Here is a 19020-nt window from a genome sequence, read left to right on the forward strand (position 1 = left end):
TCCAGCAGAATCTTAGCATTTGACACTTCCAGGTAGGTCAAATGCCTGGTCTATCATTGTGTGCTGTGGTTCCTCTCATTGAACCCTATGTCAATATTGTGTACTGTAGGGGTAGACAGAATCACTATGCGGCTGGGAGATGTACTACCTTACAAGTGTCTTAGTGCACTCAGTACCGAGGTGAACACCCAAGCAGGATCCAGTGCCTGAAGGCACATAACAGGCCATCCCTATAGCACAGAGTTTGGCTCCCAAAGTATTATCAAGGTTGAACTGATCCAGATGCACTGCTTCTACTGTTATAGTAGGAGGCAGAGAAGAGTTGATTGAAGAATCTGAAGTAAATAGAAACTAGTAAAGCATAAGGGAGACTACTTTGCCATAAGGGAGAAGAGGTCCTTCACCTAAGGACCTCAGAAGAAAAACAAAGGTCTCATGGAGTGGGGTAAGGAGTTTAGGCAGTGTCAGATTTATTTTCTTTTTAATTATTTAAAAGAAGCAGCACATCATGTCCTTTCAGCACAGACATAGCAGCATGAAACGAAACAGATATTGTACATATAAACATAAAGGCAAATATACTGTAAATACATCAAAGGCCTTTGGCTCCAGTGTAGATAGTTTGTAATATGTGTTTGCAGCACGGCTTCTTGTACACACCACTGGGATAAACCATTCCTCATACAGTGTTTGATTTTTTCCCCCCAGTATAAGGGGAAAAATCAACACTCAGCCCTAGAAGAAAAGATAAAAAAGTGGGAGGGGATGAGTAACAAGAGTAGAGTGAGAGGGGGAGAAAAAATGGAGGGAAGAGAAAAAAAGAGGGAGGGAGTGGGGCAGCAGAGAAAGGAAAAGAGGGTGAGTGGGGTGGTTAGGAGAAGAAAGCAGAAACCCACCTATCAACCTGGCCTGGCATGCTGGTAAACTTCACACCTTTAAGGATTGAGCAAATTGTGGCGAAATTTCACTCCAACCTATGGTTGGAAAGTTAGTATAGTCTGATCTTTATAAAAGAAGTAGGAGGTCCAAATTTTCCAGTACTTTTGTTATTGCTCCCTTAGCCTCATGGTTACGTTTTCTATCTCTTGGATCTCATTAATTCTAGCAAGCCATTGCGTTTTATTTGGAGGCACCATACTTTTCCATAGAGATGGAATGCAGGCGTTTGCTGCATTAAGAAGATGTTTCAAAAATTTTTGTATTGTATGTTTGAAAGTGATGTATCATAGTGCCAGATTTATAAGGGGGCGAAAGGGACAATTCCCCGGGCCCCCCTGCTAGAGGACATGTAACAAAGACCTCATTAATTCCGCACAACTCATGTGCTATATTTATTTATGCATTTTTCCTCACTGATGCTGATAACCACTGATCTCATTAAAAGCAGGAAGTTGTTATGAGACAAAGAACCTCTGGAAACACTAAAAACTATTTATTGCATTTGCTTCCTTTTCTTGCAGTAGAAAGTTCTTCAATAGCCAACCCCCTCACTAACCGAGCGAAGAGAAAGCTGAAACAAAAGTGGAGTTGTTGCTCATTTTACTTTCTCCAGTTTTTGTAAATTAATAGGAAAAAACAGAAGTAGTGGATTTTGCTATCATGGGGAAATGCTATTTGGCATTTTAAATGAAAAAAGGGCTTGCTTGTCCTGATTAGTATTTGGAGTCTTTAAAAAGATAATCTGTAGCTTTCAAAAACTGCAAAAAAGTGCTGACATCTTGTGTGGAAGCTCCACTCCTTCACCAAATGTTCTTTGCGTAGTGTCAGGTATTGTATGCTCTTTGATGTACTCTTACACCAGGTCCTGGAGCAAATGCTTTATGGCAAATATCATTGTCAGTTCAGTGTGTTTGCACCATACCTTAGCAATGGTTCTGGTTTCATATTTCCTGAGTTTGATCATTCAACCTATATATCTCATATCTTTCTATGTATTCCTGGTATGGACTCATCCTGCGTTTTAGTTTCTGTTACCCTGACCTTATAACATAATAAAGTTTCTTGCTTTTTCTGGTTCATTTTCTATGGCTATCTATTGTATATACCTGGGGGCCCAAAACTTTCTTACTGTCCTTCAGGCTCTATGGGTGCCAGACTGTCGTAAGTGGGAGTAAAAAATACTATAGCATTGGTGGAAGGAGGAATATTCCATCTTCATTGTTATTAGTGGAGGAATAGTGCCCCATCATTGGTGTCAGTAGAAGGAATAGTACTCTATTGTTGGTTTAATTGAAACAAATAGTGCCCCATTTTTGGTGAGAGGAATAGCGCCACATGGTTGGTGTCAGTAGGAGGAATAGTGACCTATTGTTGGTGTCATTGGGAGGAATAATTCCTCATCGTTGGTGTTAGTGGGAGGAATAGTACCCCATCATTGGTGTCACTGGGAGTAATAGTGTCTCATCATTGGTATCAGTGGGAGGAATAGTGCTCCAATATTGGTGTCAGTGGGAGGAATAGTGCCCCATCATTGGTATCAGTGGGAGGAATAGTGCTCCAATATTGGTGTCAGTGGGAGGATAGTGCCCCATCATTGGTGTAAGTGGGAGGAATAGTATCTCATCATGGTATCAGTTGGAGGAACAGTGCCCCATCATTGGTGTCAGTGGGTGGAATAGTTCCCCATTATTGGTGTCAGTGGGAGGAATAGTTCCCCATCATTGGTGTCAGTTGGAGGAATAGTGTCTCATTATTGATATCAATGAGAGGAATAGTGCCCCAACATTGGTGTCAGTGGGTGGAATAGTGTTCCATTGTTTTATATCATCAGGAGAAACTATGCCTCAATGTTGGTGTCAGTGGAAGGGATGGTGCCTCATCATTTGTGTCAGTGGGAGGAATAGTGTCTCAAATCAGAGGGAGGAAAAGTGCTCCAGGGACAAGATAAGGGCAAGCAGAGGGCTGCAGTTTGGAGACCACTGGTCTAAACTATGACTATGCCTCAACAATGATCTTTGTTTGTTTGAAGACTATGCCTGGTTCCCTGTAAGATCTTCAACTCTATCCAGTGGGGCAAACATGGGGGTTGTGACCTGGCAGCGCCAAACAGCTCTGCATTAATTCCCATGCCAGAGGTTCCTATGGACAAGAAAACTCTCCTTAGACATTTGCTTATGTCTGCCACTGGTGACATATTGGATCTACACCGGCCAGTGGCAGTCAATTTATCAAAATGCATCTTAAACTTTTACATCTAACAATACAAAAACAATACTAAAAAAATAACTGTTTTTTAAAAAAATCATATAACACACATTTATACAGTATATAAACTTTATTTTTTTTACAGCAGAAATATATACAGTACACAAAATACATTGTAAATGACCTGCATAAAGTAGGATTTTCCTGTGGAACAAGGCACTGATGGGTACCCATATGACTTTGCACAAGGTGTGTTACCTGCGCATTTATAAGTCATTAATTCTATAAGAATCATGTGATATATTCTAGAATGACTAGATTCTGATGGAATTTCCATAGCATACGATCCAAAGTACCTATTTATTTAAAGTGGATCTGATAGCTGTAGAAATAATACCCAAGTGCACCTATAACCACATCAGTAGATTACAAAAATGGCACTAATACTAATGATTAGATTGTTAAGCACAGAATAACTCAAATGGGGTTGATCAAATCTAAAAATGAAATTTTTTCCCCCAAAAGTATGGCTATCCTCGGATGTGATAAACTTTTCTATTTTGTTTTCTGACTAGCTGAAAACCCCTATTAACTGGTTATGAAAGTTCCACTCATCTATACCTCTGGCTATCACTGCTTTTTGCACAAACAGACTGCCTAGATGAAGGTGAAAGAGATAATGTTTGGGTGTAAAGTGAAACTACGCTATGCGGGAGATTTACTAAAACTGGTGCACCTAGAATCTGGTGCAGCTGTGTGTGGTAGCCAATCAGCATCTAGCTTCAGATTTGCCAATAAAACCTGGAAAATGATTGGTTTCTATGCAGAGTTGCACCAGATTTTGATGTTCTCAATTTTATTAAATCAAATCCTATGAGTGCTAGGAAAAGCACCCCCCCCCCAATTTCCCCAAAACAATTAGTATTAAATGTACAAACTCACCAGACAAGCTTACCTTCCCAGAATCTTTGAGCTATCCCCCTACTGATGCTGGTCAGTAGACCAGAAATTGGAGCACTGGTCACATGATCTCAGCTGAAGGGGCTTTTGGCAAGTTACATTAAGCCAGAGCTGGCCATTCAGTAGTTCTACCTGAACTCTAAAGCTTCCATGAAACGTACGTCACATAGCAAGTACTTCCAGATTTGGTCATCCAAGGATTATGAGAGTCAGGCAGATATTTTTGATTCTTTATACCTCTTATATTCATTACTCAGGGTAGCAACTTTTCTCTGAAACTTTTCTAAGAGGGTTAACAATAGAATACTGGTCCATTCATATCCTGATTCACATGATTTTACTAAATTCTAAGGGATGGCCATATGTACTAGTTAAACTATTTTTGTTGCCTGCAAAACAGCAGAGTCCACCTTTTCTGGGCTACTTTAATTGGTATTGTATTACAAATTATTACAAATAGTTTATTTTTTCAAAAAGTGTTTTATTAAGATAAGTAATACTTTGTAGATCACTATCCCCCAGTCAGAGGATTACCCAACAGAACAAACTCACCTTTCTTTGATCCCCTGTGAACCCATTCAGCCACCAAGAGTGAGGAAATTACAGTAGACGTTTAGGCAACACAGCACACCACCTTTTAAATGCTGCCTCCCCAGTGCTCCACATTGCCCTGCGTATATTTGAGCAAAAATTATTTTTGTCTTTCTATGCAAAGCTCCATCTCCTATGTGTAAATGTTCAGTTGGCAGAATGGATCACTCTTCCCCTCCGGCATCACCTAAAAGCAGTAAATGCCAATGGATGACATCAATGCTCTCTGTGATTCAGCTCCATTGTTGGACCTCCACAATACAAATAGGAGATGGAGCTTTGTGATCACATGACCGCATAGCAAAAAGGGTATTTTCTTTCTGGTAAACTGAATGGAGAGCAATTAGGAGCCCTGAAGTGGCAGCATTTAAAAGGTAGGATATTGTATATTCTAAACCTTGTGTATGTTTCACGTTTCTGTAGTTGGGGTTACATGGTGCCAAGGACTGTCTCCCCATCCTCAATTATCATGCCAATCGTTGTCATATGAGAGGAAGAAGAGTGAGTCACATGGTTTGCCATACCTGGAAGTACGAGCAGGGAATAGAAGGAAAGGTGAGGATATGCTGCTGTGTCTTTGCCTTGCATTGCCAAGGCAAAAACTACTTGGTATTGTACCCAGTTGGTGAACTAACATCTATCTATTGTACTGAATACAAGATGTTTTATGTTATGCTATCATTTTGGTGTTCTGCTTAATTTTGTACAGTGGTGTTTATATATGTTTTATAGAAAACATCTATTCTACAGCCTAAGGAAAGTCATATGTGTCCACACTTTTTCTACTCCTTAGTTGTCTCTGTACCTCTTATGATAAGGAAAACTCCAAGATTTTTGACTGACCTGCAAGTTCTTCGTTTATGACGTACAGTACAGACACAGCTCAAATTGTCAATTAACCCACCGGAAAGAATATAGTCATTGACTCCAAAAGAGGTATTTTTTGTTGTTGTGCAGAACATTCACTGCAACTATTTCATGTCCATTGAATACAGACCAGAGAAAAGACCGTTCTCTTGCCAGGCCCAGTCCTTCCATAGTTGGCACCAGCTGCATTTCCAAGTGTTTCAGTGGAAAACATGTCTTATGCTTTTCAAAAGAACATCTGATCTACTGAGGCAATGTTCTTAGTACTTTCCATTAGGTGGATTTTGACTTTGTGAGCTTAATGTTCTGACTTGTATAAATGTTTTATTTGTTTTATTTTTTTCATTACATGGAAACATCAGGTTCTATGTTAAACAGAAGGTCATCATTCCCTCTTCTAACTTCAAGTAGTAAAGGTGATTCATTCATTACAGCGTTGTGCAAATCAGTAGATGTCATCAGTGGTCGCCCGTTCACCTTCACAATGATGTCCCCGTCTTTGATCCCACCTCTGATGAAATGATAAAATGAGTTAATCACTAAACTTTAAACTTCACCATTTCCAATAATTGATAAGACTAATTAGCCTTTATTAGTCTTTCTATTGCAAACAACCTATAATGCTGTAGATAGACTAGAAAGTAGGGTTATGGTTACAAGCTGTTTACTAGTTTTCAGTGATCAATAGAGCAAAATTATTATTTAGAATGCACCTAAAAATACCATATCACTAATCAAAACTAAATTACTGAATATAATTTATGATCAGTGCTAACGCAGCATTACATGGGGAATATACCATACCCCATCATTGCACTCCAAAGTGTTTTATTGTGGCAGATACTAAGTGGTTCACAAAGGAGGTTACATAATACAGAGGTTTAGAGTTTGGTCTTGCCTTAAGCTGTCCATACATGGATCGAAATTCAGCCAGTTCAGCAGGGATGGGTGAATCGCGATCCATGTATGGGCACTCTGGTTGTACAAAAGTCGATCTATTGATTGACTTGTGTACAACCAGTCTGTCTGGTTTTTCCCAAACGATTAGTGTCACATGATGTAGCCAGCAACAATAATTGTGTTCTGCTGTAAGGGAAGGCTCACAGACAGAATACAACAGCGCCCCAGGATGGATTCCCCCATGAACACTGACTGTGTTGAAGGGGGAAGCGAGCAATTTTCTTTCCTTCCACCTATGGTGAAAGGCAAGAAAATTGCGTAACCTATGGCCTTGCTTTTTAATGGTGTATACTGTTGATAGTGCTACCAGCTGACCAAACATCCTCCAGTTTCAAGAAAGAGAATCTCTGTCAAGGCATTTACTACAATCAGGTACATGGTCAACCATGACTAATCTGTACTCCCTGTCAGAAAAAAAAAATCATCTTTCCTTATTAATCTGAAAAATTCAAAAGTTGTGAAGGATTCTTTACCCACACTGTGCCAACAGCCTATATTAGAGGTAAGTGAGAGTTTTTCCAATGTTATCATCAAGGACTCCTGACAGACAACAATAACAGGACATACAGTATAATCACATCTCAATTCTTGACAAATGGTAAAGCTCAAAAATTGAGAAACATTTAAATCAGTCACCCACTACCTTCCACTTCACGTTCTTTTTAGGTGTCACTGTAAAAGGAAACAGGGAAAAAACTTTCTAATAACGACAAAGAACAACAATAAAAACCTTTTCCAATTAGATCAAAGACAAGAAAAAAGTTCTAACTGCAGTAGGGCTTTTCTTCAGAAAGTCTTAGGATCAGCCCATGTTTCTGAATAAGCCATTACAATATAGTTTTGGATTCTTACCTCTGAGCTGGTGAATTGGACACCACTTCATGGACATATATTCCACTGCTAACATCAGGAAAATCTGGATTGTTTAGTTTTAGCTCTTCAACAAGTCTAAAACCAAAGTAGTAGAGTATTATTAGCCCTTCATCCTTATAAGGATTGCTCTTTATTTTATTTATACACTACATTATGGTGACAGTATTAGCACATTATGGCTTTTTATCTTTAGGTTTGTTTGTTAGAATGAAAGATGAATATTGCCATTGTCAAAAAAACTGTACACAGAAGAAGTTTGTTAGCAGGTCCCGACCAATGATTCATGGCCAGGACCTGCTGATCAGCTGTGTCCAATCACAGCCCAGAGCCCTGTGTTGACAATCAACACAGGGCTCCGTACAGATGAAGTAATCAGAGCGATATTTAGTAAAAAGCAGCATACATTACACAAAATAACACTTGTTAGGCACACACCTAACCCCTTGATTACCCGAAATGTAAACCCCTTCCCAGCCAGTGTCATTAGTACAGTGACAATGTATTATCACTGATCACTGTATTCTTGTATTCTATATCTCTTGGCAGTTAGTCAGTTCCCACCCCGTGTCTGATTGCCCGCCACACTATTACAGTCCCACTATAAGTTGCTGATCACTGCCAGTAGTATCAAAAAATAAATTAATTAAAATTCCAGTATATATACCATATTTTGTAGACGCTATCACACAAATTATTATTATTATTATTGTACAGGATTTATATAGCGCCAACAGTTTGCTCAGCGCTTTACAAATGAATACATATACTCCTATTGGGATTCTTTTTTTACCAAAGACATGTAGAAGGATTCATTTTGCCCTAAATTTTCGAAGAAATTTTCTTTTTTTATTGGATATATTTTATAGCAGAAAGTAAAAAATGTGTTCTTTTTTTTCAAAATGTTCAGCATTTTTTTGTTTATATAATAAAGCATGAAAAAACCCAGTGGTGATCAAATACCATCTATTTGTGTGAAAATTATATAAATTTAACTTGGGTGTGGAGTTGCATGACCGTGCAATTACCAGTTAAAGCAGCGCAGTACTAAATAGCAGGAAATGGCCTGGTCATGAAGGCAGGAAAACGTTCCAGAGCTCATGACGTTAAAACAAGTAAATAAACCTTCCTATTTATTTACTCATTCCAGCAGCATAAGGATTAAAAATAGTTCATGTTGATTGAGCTTAGTTCCTCCTTAAATTGCTATTTAGCTTTTTGCCTTGAGTACAGCTTTAAAAAAAGGGCAACATTTCCAATTGTCAAAAAGAAATCCTATGTATTCCTGTCCACTAGTAATAAATAAAAAATCTGTGTCTATACAAGTTCACATGGAAACTAAAAAGAAGATAAAAAACAAAAGCAATTTATGCTTCTTCCAAAACATTAATCCTTTTTGTGAGTACACAGGCTCTGGCCAGAAATGTATTTTGTAAAAATTTCAAACACTGCAGCTCAAACCTCTCCATGTCAGGCAATAAAAACATTTTTGGCATGTAGACAATTTCCTCTTCTTGACTTACGTAGGAGTTATAGTCAGCATCTTTATCCCGATGAAACGCTTTTTCCCGTCTGAAGAAACAAACAGTGACAAGACAGTTGGATTGGGGATATTAATATTTGACCACAATAGAATAAATACAAGAACTGGATTTTATAAGAACACTGATGACTCCTTCCAGATCCCTGTCTCCCATCCCGAAACTCTCAGACATAACATAAACAAATAGAAAGGAAAATCAGAAATGTTACAATGTGCAAACTGCGTCCTTGGCAGTGGGAAAATATACAATACATTAACAAATGCTATAAAATGTACATAAATGACAAATATTTGCCTTATTGTGCAATGGGTTTTATTTATTTTGTTCAATAAAAGGCTTGAATTGATAGTGCAGATCATAATGGAGAAATACTAAGTGCACAGTTTGAGCTATAAACATCAGATTGTTGCTGTTTGACTGTTAAACACAGACAAGGGATATGTTATCCTAAAGAAGATCTTCAATCTAAACTATTAATTTCATTTTGGGTGGTTGATGATATGTATAGCCTGTGTCAGATTCTATTTACAGTACTTTTTTTCAGGGAGTGCCCTTTAGTAGAGACAAAGAACAAGGATCTAAACATTCCTTATGGTCAAGCTAGCTACCTCCTGCTGATATGAATTCAGAGAAAACAGTATAGGCAGGGCTGCATTTACTGGCGATGAGCAATCTTTGTGGGTTTGCTCTTCTGATGATCTGGCAAATCCAAACTTGCAAAGACAGAAAATATGCAGTTCCAAATTCACAAAAGAAATACATAAACAGATAATTCATATATACACAGTAAAAAACAAAGTGCATCATATAAAAGTTAAATAATTGAAAAAGTCCACAAAAGGTGTCAATGTGCCTTTAAGAGAAAATGATGCATCCAGCAGCAATCCATTAAAAAGTTTCTTATATCAAAAGCCAGCATATTTCAGTCTTTCACCAGAAAAGTGCATCACCAAGTGTAGATATATACCGCCACTTCTACACACTCACAACCTTTTGAGCTGCATAAAGAGGGCAGCAAAACTCGCATAAAAACAAGGGCTTCTCAATGTGGGAAAATAAACTCTTCTGATGATACTCCTGTCCAGCAAGGGGCCGCCACCTGCCAATATGTCAAGCTTTGAAGGGATGCTCACCATATGGAGCAGCAAAAGATGCAATATAGTGTAGTTTTTTATTTGTAAAATACATCTAAATCCATCAATTAACGCTAAAAACCAAAATCTTACATCACATTCAAACAGTAAGCCACAGTATGGAACAATCACTTAATAAGATGACCACTGAACTGGAAATGGCGGTGGACATCAGCACATTTTTATTATTATTATTATACAGTATTTATAAAGCGCCAATAGTTCGCTCAGAGCTGTACATTACAGAGGGGGACAGAACATGTGACAGAACAATACCAATACAATGCAAAACATAAGGGGATCGAGGGCCCTGCTCTTTTGAGTTTACAATCTAGGAGGGAGGGGATGGTGGCACAGGAGGAGATAGCTGTGGGGGATGGAGTGGTAGGAAGAGTGGAGGAGGTCGGCAGGTTAGCAGGGGGTGGGGTAGGCTTCCCTGAAGAGTTGGGTTTTCAGGGTGCGCCTAAAGGAGAGGAGAGTAGGTGATATTCTGATGGGTTGGGGCAGGGAGTTCCAGAGGATGGGTGACACCCTGGAGAAGTCCTGGATTCGGGCACGGGAGGAGGAGACCAGGGAACTAGAGAGAAGGAGGTCTTGTGAGGAGCGGAGTGTGCGTGCTGGGCGGTACTTGGATATTATGTCAGTGATGTAGTTTGGGGCAGTATGGAGCAGCACATATAGCTCTTCCCAATGCATTTCACGCTAATGCTCGTCTTCAGTCTCTAGATATGCACTGCCTTCTAACTGCATGTCCCACAACCACCATTGCTTATGTAGGTGTGCTATTTTATCATTATAATATGTAATCACTTATTGGTCCTTTTGTCTCTGTTTGGCAAGGATGAAAGGAGGACTGTGCTCTATACAGAAGAACGACTGGGAGAAGGGACCACTTGCACACTTTTTAACATAGGAGTGAGCAAGATAGGGGTTCAAAATACTCCTTTACCAGTTTACTATGGAGATTGGTTATTTGAATAATTGAATGTTCTCCATGGACTAACCAGATTGACTGCAAACCCTGGTTTGGGCCCAACATTTCCAAATGGCAACAGAACAAAGAATCACCAAAGAAACATATTGAACATTTGCGATTACTTTTCTCTTTTAATATAACCATCTCTGGCCACATAAGGACACTTGCATGTAAATCCAGCCACATAGCTAACGGTGAGGGGGGCCTCTGAGAGGTGTCAAAAGTCTCTACAGCAGCCTTTCTCAACCTTTTCAACACAGAGGAATGTTAAAAAATATTCTGGTCTATGGGAACCCCTGCTAAAAATTGTAAACTGTATCTTCAACTCATGATGCATTAGTATGGTGATCAGTGGGAAGAATGCTCCTTACACTTGTGGTCATTGGGAAGCATAGATAGCTAAAAAGATCAATGGGGTCAGTGGGAACTTATTTGAGAGGCAGAAATTGCTCATTGCTTAAGGAACCCATAGCAACCTTTGGAGAAATCATAGGGTACCATAGAACTCTGGTTAAGGAACACCTGCTTTACAGTAACACTCATATTAAAGAGAATTATCATTCACAACTCTTCTTTAAATAAAATCCTAAATTCAGGAATGTAAAATCATCTACATTCATGTGCTGTTTCTGTAGAGTACATAGTAGCAGTAAGCACCAACATCAAGATGAAGCATGCAATGGTGGCAGTGAGTGGGGTTTAATGTGGAGATAGCGAGCCAGCAACTTAGCATTTCAGACTTATATTAACATCCAATGTTGTCAACTTCTTCTGGCAAACCTCACCATGATAGAAATATGTGTCAACCCACTGACTTTAAAATGGAATCCTTCAACACACAAAACGGGGAGTACTACAGAATCTGACTCTAGCAGTGGAACTGCAAAAATAAGTATACTTTTGAAAAAAGCCTCCCAATAATCTCACCTACATATAAATGGACAGTTTTGGGTGAAGTTTAAATCTAGGGTAGCAATAAACATGAAGCTCAGTGTTCAATTCTGTTGCTAAGGGGTTTTACAACAGTTTCAAAAAACAATTTTCCCAGTTCTGTTCTCTGTAGGAGTTTGGCTTCTCTATGTGAAGCCTAAGGAAAGGTGGAACCCTCGGTACTAGGTGAGAGAAATAATAATTTCATTGGAATTTTGTCTAGAAGCATTTCCTTTTCCTTTACCTTTAAATTTTTTGTCATGTGTCTCAGTCATGAATTTTGTGATGCGGTCAGATGGAATTGCAAAAGAGATTCCAGCTGCGACTTTCAGAGTATTAATACCAATCACTTCTCCGTCCTGTAGAGATAAACAATGACATGATGCTATCACAACATCTATATAGAGAAGAACAAACAGTCTATATAGGCTGAAGGTAGGATGAAGCATATTACAGGGCTGCCAAGGACTATAATATATGAATGAAAGTATATGGACAACCATCACACCATCGCTATATGTATGTGGTCAAAGTATGTGGACCCCCCCCCCCCAAATAATTGAGTTCATGTGTTTACAGTGGAGGGTGCTGTTAATGCTATAGCACATAAAGACATTTTATACAGCTGTGTGCCTCCAACCTTCTGGCAATAGTTTGGTGAAGGTCCTTTTCTGTTCCAGGATGTGTGTGCCCCTGTGGACAAAGCTGGGTCCATAAGGGCATGGTTTGTGGGGTCTGCTGTGGAGGAATGCACAAAGTCCTGATTGCAACTCTAATGAATTCCTTGAAGATGAATTTGAATGCTGATGCTGCGAGCCAGGTCTTCTTGTTCAACATCATTACCTGATCTTACAAATACCTTTTTTGCTAATTAGACACAAATTTTCACATACAGTACACACTCCAAAATCGTGAGTCAACCTTTACAAGAAGAATGGAGGCTGTTACAGCCACAAATAGAAGGGAGGAAAGGGAATCCGAGTTAATGTCCATGGTTTTGGAATGGGATATCTAAGAAGCTCAAATGGATTTGATGGTCAGGTGCCTACAAACATTTAGCCATGGTATATCTACCTTTATGGGGGGAATATTTAACTAGCTATCCAAAAAACATTGTCTGAAACTTCCCTGCATTTCTTGAGTGCACCATCAATGTCCAAATATATTGCAGTTTTGATACTGAACAAACACACCACACATCAAACTGAATGAAACTAAAAATGTCCACACACTCACAATTCTTTCTACACTTTATCATTCAGTACAATAAATACATAAATACACTCACCAAATTTACTAAAGGACCCCCAGAATTTCCATACTATAAATAAAGCAAACACATTTTAAGATACACATTAGTATGCTTGCACAATATGTTTGTTGACAAAAAGTATCTTCTAACAATCAGTGTATGTACACAGAGTGCCCTCATGGTTTCCATGAAAAAAACTGAGGCAAACCTGTAGGTAGTTAATAACATTCTAACTTATTTCTAATTTACTTTTGGTTGTTCCCAGTTTTCCATGGAAACCTTGAGTATGAAAGTTCATGTCATGTGTACGTCAAATCAGTATATATAAAGTATATCCAAAGGCAAATCTTTATTTTTCAGTTTTGGATAGAGTTCAGCTTTTATTGTTGTTCATATCCCTCCTGACGACCTTCACCCCTCTATTTGTCCTGGTGACCATTGTTGCTGGGACTGCAAAGTTTGAGGTGACACCAGAACGGGAATTGAAAGAAAATCTACCATCTACTTGTTCTAGTGACAATTGTCGCAAATTTGATTTACCCCACTTTTCAAAGATTTCGAGTGACTTTGTGTTGTGTCTAGAGAACAAGAAGTGAAGGGATATCTATTGACTCGACCACAGATATTGAATGGAACATAGTTTTTTAACCATTTCCTAATCTTTCCAAAATGAATTAAAAGAATATAAAATATCTTTATTGACATGTATAAAGCTACAACAAAGGTGTCCCCTTTCTTATGCATTTCAGCCAAAATCAGGAATCATGGATGCCCTCTGGGAGAGCACTGTCTGCTGAGGTTGGGACAATGATTGTTTAGCCAGCTGAGCTGCTTCCATGTTGTTTGTGATTATGTCTGTATGGTTGGACTTTAATATATTTGTTTACTGCAAGGTGAGACGTAATCAATTTAAATGCAGCAAGAAAAATTCCTTTGGAATAGCAAATTTGGTGTTGAAAACCAAATTAGCATTTTAGTGAGGACTTTAAAGCCCTACAAGCTATAATTTCATTCAAAATCTAAATGAGGTCACCATGAGACGTTTCTGGATTCTCACAATGTTAAAAGAGGTTATTATGGTGGCTAAGCATTCTTGTCTTGCTTTTCTTGACACCACATTTGGTTTACATCCACAATCCAAAACCCATGTTCTTAAAAGTGGAACTTGAGCCAAAAAATAAGTCCTACTTGATCACTTCAAGCTGGTCCCCTTTTGCAGGTCTAGCCATGTAAAACATTAAAAATAAGTGTCTAGACTGCTTAAAATCCAGTAATACACTGTCTCACCCTGCTCTGCACATGCTCGGTTCTTCTCTATTTTTAAGGAGTGTGCTGAATTTGTAGAGGCCGCTCTGCTGACAGCCTAAAGATTTACTATTGTTCAGGGGGATCTGGGCTTCAGAAAAATGGCAGCCTTCAACAAGAAAAAACAGGAACAATGCTCGAGTCAATTTACCGTACAAACTAATTTTGGTAGCATAATTCTTAAAGTGGAATGTAGGTTTCTTGCTGAAGAACATTTTCATCAAGTTGTTATGGGTAAAGGTCCACTTTAAATTGACCAGTGTTTGATGCAAGTGACCATAACAGTGTATGAGTATTGTAATAAATGAGAATAATAAAGTCCCAAATAAAGAGTCCTTAAAGACAGGAGTAATATATATCAATAGTGCTCCATGCAGTGATCAAAAAAGTCCACACAGTGGGCAAACTGGTCAAGTGAAGAAATAGCAAATTCCTTGTAGTAATGATTTTATAATGCGCTTACCAGAACTACATACAAAATGCGAGTTGTATGTATATACTCTGTAAAGGACATCAGGGTCTGGTCACTGGTATGCTGTCATCAGAGCGCCCTAGCAGACTCCCAGAGAAGATAACAAGACACGCTCCCGGTCCACCTCAGGACTCACCAATGGGTCACCAATGGGTCCACCGTCGCTCAGACTCCAGATGTCGATCCACCTTAAGGAGGCTCGTGCAATAACAAGCCAGGGAGGCAAGATAGTGCTGATAGTGTAATATAGCCTTTATTGAAAACCCCTTTGAAAACGTGTGATTTACACGAAACATGTCAGGGGGATCCCTCAATGTGACGCTGACCTTACTGAATCTACGTTTTTGATGTATATGGATTGACTACAGGATACTATACTTTGATGTGAGTGTCCCCTTTGAATACTTTGGATTTTATTCAATAAAGGCTATATTACACTATCAGCACTATCTTGCCTCCCTGGCTTGTTATTGCACGAGCCTCCTTAAGGTGGATCGACATCTGGAGTCTGAGCGACGGTGGACCCATTGGTGACCCATTGGTGAGTCCTGAGGTGGACCGGGAGCGTGTCTTGTTATCTTCTCTGGGAGTCTGCTAGGGCGCTCTGATGACAGCATACCAGTGACCAGACCCTGATGTCCTTTACAGAGTATATACATACAACGCGCATTTTGTATGTAGTTCTGGTAAGCGCATTATAAAATCATTACTACAAGGAATTTGCTATTTCTTCACTTGACCAGTTTGCCCACTGTGTGGACTTTTTTGATCACTGCATGGAGCACTATTGATATATATTACTCCTGTCTTTAAGGACTCTTTATTTGGGACTTTATTATTCTCATTTATTACAAAACTTATTATAACATCTAGTGCTGCATGTTCTATGTTTTGAATTTGTTACTGAGATGCTGAGGAATACCTTTCATGCTAGCAGCTTGTCTATTTATTATTATCCGCACTTTTTTTACTTTATTAATTTAGTTGCGCTCATTCAATCTGTTATATTTATACAGTGTATGAGTATGCTTGAATAAATGTGGTAGGACATTACATTGTAAGTTATTTTTCGAGATGGGAGCTAATTGATTGTTTCAATGTACTCTTCAGAGCACTGCAGTAGATGTTATTGCTATCATGGAACACATTTATTAGTTGCACTATGAAATTTGTATTGTAAATCTCAAAAGCAACAGACAAACTAATATCTATGTCCAAACAACCAGAAAACTATACACTACTAACATATTGGTCCATAACATTAAGAATATCAGCACCTATCATATAAAAATGAGGTTTAAGAACTTACATTAATGATGGCATCAGTCTGCACATAATCCATATCAGAGTCTCTCAAGCCCAGCTCCCTTCCATCTCTCTGAGCTGTGCTTACTATTCCTGTGGTCACTGTGTTCTGTAAGGCAAATGGGCTTCCAATGGCCACAACAAACTCTCCAGGCCTTAGATCTGCTGAATGGCCCAATGTTAGGACTGGGAGCTTTTTCTGTGGAATAAAGTGGAAGTGGAATAAAAGTGTTACAATTGTTTATATAGATGAGTAACAATGCACATGCTTCTGTATCTGAACAAATTTACATTAGATTTCTAATATGAAAAAAATAACCTTATCAATCCATAATAAAGACACACTGGGGGTTATTTACTAAAACTGGAGAAAGCAAAATCTGGTGCAGCTCTGCACAGAAACCAATCAGCTTCCAGGTTTTATTGTCAAAGCTTAATTGAACAAGCTGAAGTTAGAAGCTGATTGGCTACCATGCACAGCTACACCAGATTCTGAGTCCCTCAGTTTTAGTAAATCTCCCCCACTATGAATAACAGAGCCCAGCTGATGCTAGATCTAAGTTTGGCAAATAACTGTATTTATTAGGTATCCAGATGTGTTTTTTGTTGTAGTATCAGGAATTCCCTTGAGAAATATAATAAGTTTTGCTTATTGCTATTACAAAATTGTAGACACAGCATGCACGACTGCCGAAGAAAATCCCAGCCCTGCTGCTACAGGAGGCTCAATGTATGTTATTTCTAAGTGAAAATATTCCAGCATCAAATATCCCAGTCATTTCCTAACGCAACACAGAATACGGACGGTAGACTTTTTTTTTCATCAGTCAATCACAGCTGCAAGGTAATCTCAGTCCCATAGTCATGTTCAGGTAGTTTTACACATGCTCCATGTCACCTGCTTAGTACTATTTTATATCTTCAAGCTATAAACTGAATGAATCCTAGTCATTTTAACAGCTTGATTACTTGTGTAAAAAAGGTAATTGTGCTTGGCAAGCATTGTCCAAAAAAGATATCATGTAAGAGAAGACTTACAATAAACCTGCATTGCCATGTATGGCCTTTCCTTTTCAAAATACAAACTTGCCTGGTAGTTCTATTGATTCCATACCTTCAGTAATTTGCACCCTCCTAGAAAAGGTTGCTAGAAAGGTTTGTAAATTAAGTTTTTTTTTTTCAAGCTGCTCTGTAATCAGTGGAGTGGCATGTGATTGTTTTTGGTTGTTCTGGGTCCCACTGGCTGCGGACTCAACTGCTTCCCCCTGCCCTCTAGTGGATTCTAGAATATTGTGGGTTGGAAGAGACAGACCCTGGTCCTGAATATTCACGTGTATGCAATCAATTCCGGAGGGGAGAAAATGGCCAGTAGGTGGCTGAGGAGCGCATAAATAGTCTGGGGCATGAAACAGCAATGTTCTTGTCCAGGAAGAGAAGACCCAGTCTGTAGGGCAGCCACCCTTCTAGGCAAAGTACCTGAAGTCTGCAGGAGTTCATCGAGGTCCCAGCTCAAAGATACTTGGGCGCCTACTTTCTGAGAGTAGCTGGAGCCAATTTAAAGGGGTTTTGCTAAGGATCTGGCCTGAGAACGCACAGAAGAAGTGTCTGGATGCTATTGGACTGAGGGATCCAAGTACATGGAGACATTGTGAGTATAGGCCTGAGTGAAGGATCCTAGTGACTGTTGCTGCTTTATCCCTTTGAGCATCTGCTCCAGTGTTGCTGAATTGGGACTGTTCCTGTGCTTGGAGTCCCTAAGTTGCTTGATCCCTTGTTGTCAGTGAAGATGGGGGGAAGGTTATTCTGAAGGGTACAGTCAAGTCAAGGAGTGTCCTGTATTACTTTGTGCACTAAATCTGGAGTATCCCAAAGCTCACCCTGCACCCTATCCAAATTCAACAAGCATTAAAACTTAAAAAGACATTCTCTGCCTGGTTATTGAGTTGTGAGACTGCCTGTGCTGCAGCCATACATCCAAACAGGAAGAGAACCTTGGACAAATCTGCGGGCCTGTATGGGGTCTGCTCTACAAGTAGTCTCTAAACAGGAATAAGTGCGCTGATAAGAAGTTATCTGTATATTTTTCAAGTCAGGGAATCAGAAAATACTGAAGCCAGTAAGAGCCAGATAACTAACATTTTTAAAAAGGTTCTCCAAGGTAGCTCCCATATTTCTCACAGTACAGGTTTTCTTGAAGTGTTACCTATATATAGCTTATACTCACTTTTGAAAAAATCTTGATTGTAGCAATGTCTGATTTTTTATCAATATCCTTTATTGTTGCTTCATAGGTGTCACCATTGTGCAGCTGTACCTTTAAGTACTGCCTACCCGATACAGTGTTACTGCTTGACACCACATGGGCATTGGTCACAATTAAACCCAAATCGGAAATTATAAAACCTGATCCACTGGACAAGGGTACGTTACGTCCAAATAGCGGATGTCTGAAAAAAATAAGGAAAATAAATTTACTACAAATTAGAGAGGTGATGCAAGACAGCAATCCCTTAAATTGGAATTATGGGAAATATAAAAAATGACATATATGATGTCCCTACCATTAACACAGAAATTGTAGTACCAACACATTTTTTCCACGTTTTCATGTTTTAGTATCTGCTGATCCCACCAGTAGATCTGTTATGTTTCTACTTCCTCTAACAGGGTGATGATGCTGTTTGTTCCACAGTAAAATCACATGGCACCAT

General features: G+C 39.0%; 1 protein-coding gene across 1 annotated transcript in view; it reads right to left on the reverse strand.

Moving 5' to 3' along the window:
- Nucleotides 1-3255: 3255 nt before the first annotated feature.
- The window catches only part of HTRA3 (HtrA serine peptidase 3), a 39317-nt gene continuing 23552 nt past the window's right edge, over nt 3256-19020 (reverse strand). The window contains exons 3-9 of the mRNA XM_089691575.1: nt 18534-18756; nt 16314-16508; nt 13264-13296; nt 12220-12334; nt 8916-8964; nt 7375-7470; nt 3256-6073 (exon numbers count right to left, since the gene is read on the reverse strand). Coding sequence (XP_089547701.1) covers nt 5908-6073; nt 7375-7470; nt 8916-8964; nt 12220-12334; nt 13264-13296; nt 16314-16508; nt 18534-18756 — 877 coding nt within the window. The 3' untranslated portion in view covers nt 3256-5907. The remainder of the gene's footprint in view (nt 6074-7374; nt 7471-8915; nt 8965-12219; nt 12335-13263; nt 13297-16313; nt 16509-18533; nt 18757-19020) is intronic.

Source organism: Staurois parvus, unplaced genomic scaffold, assembly GCF_062004578.1.
Source record: "Staurois parvus isolate SC_StPar_1 unplaced genomic scaffold, SC_StPar_1.0 ptg000564l, whole genome shotgun sequence".
Taxonomy (NCBI): domain Eukaryota; kingdom Metazoa; phylum Chordata; class Amphibia; order Anura; family Ranidae; genus Staurois; species Staurois parvus.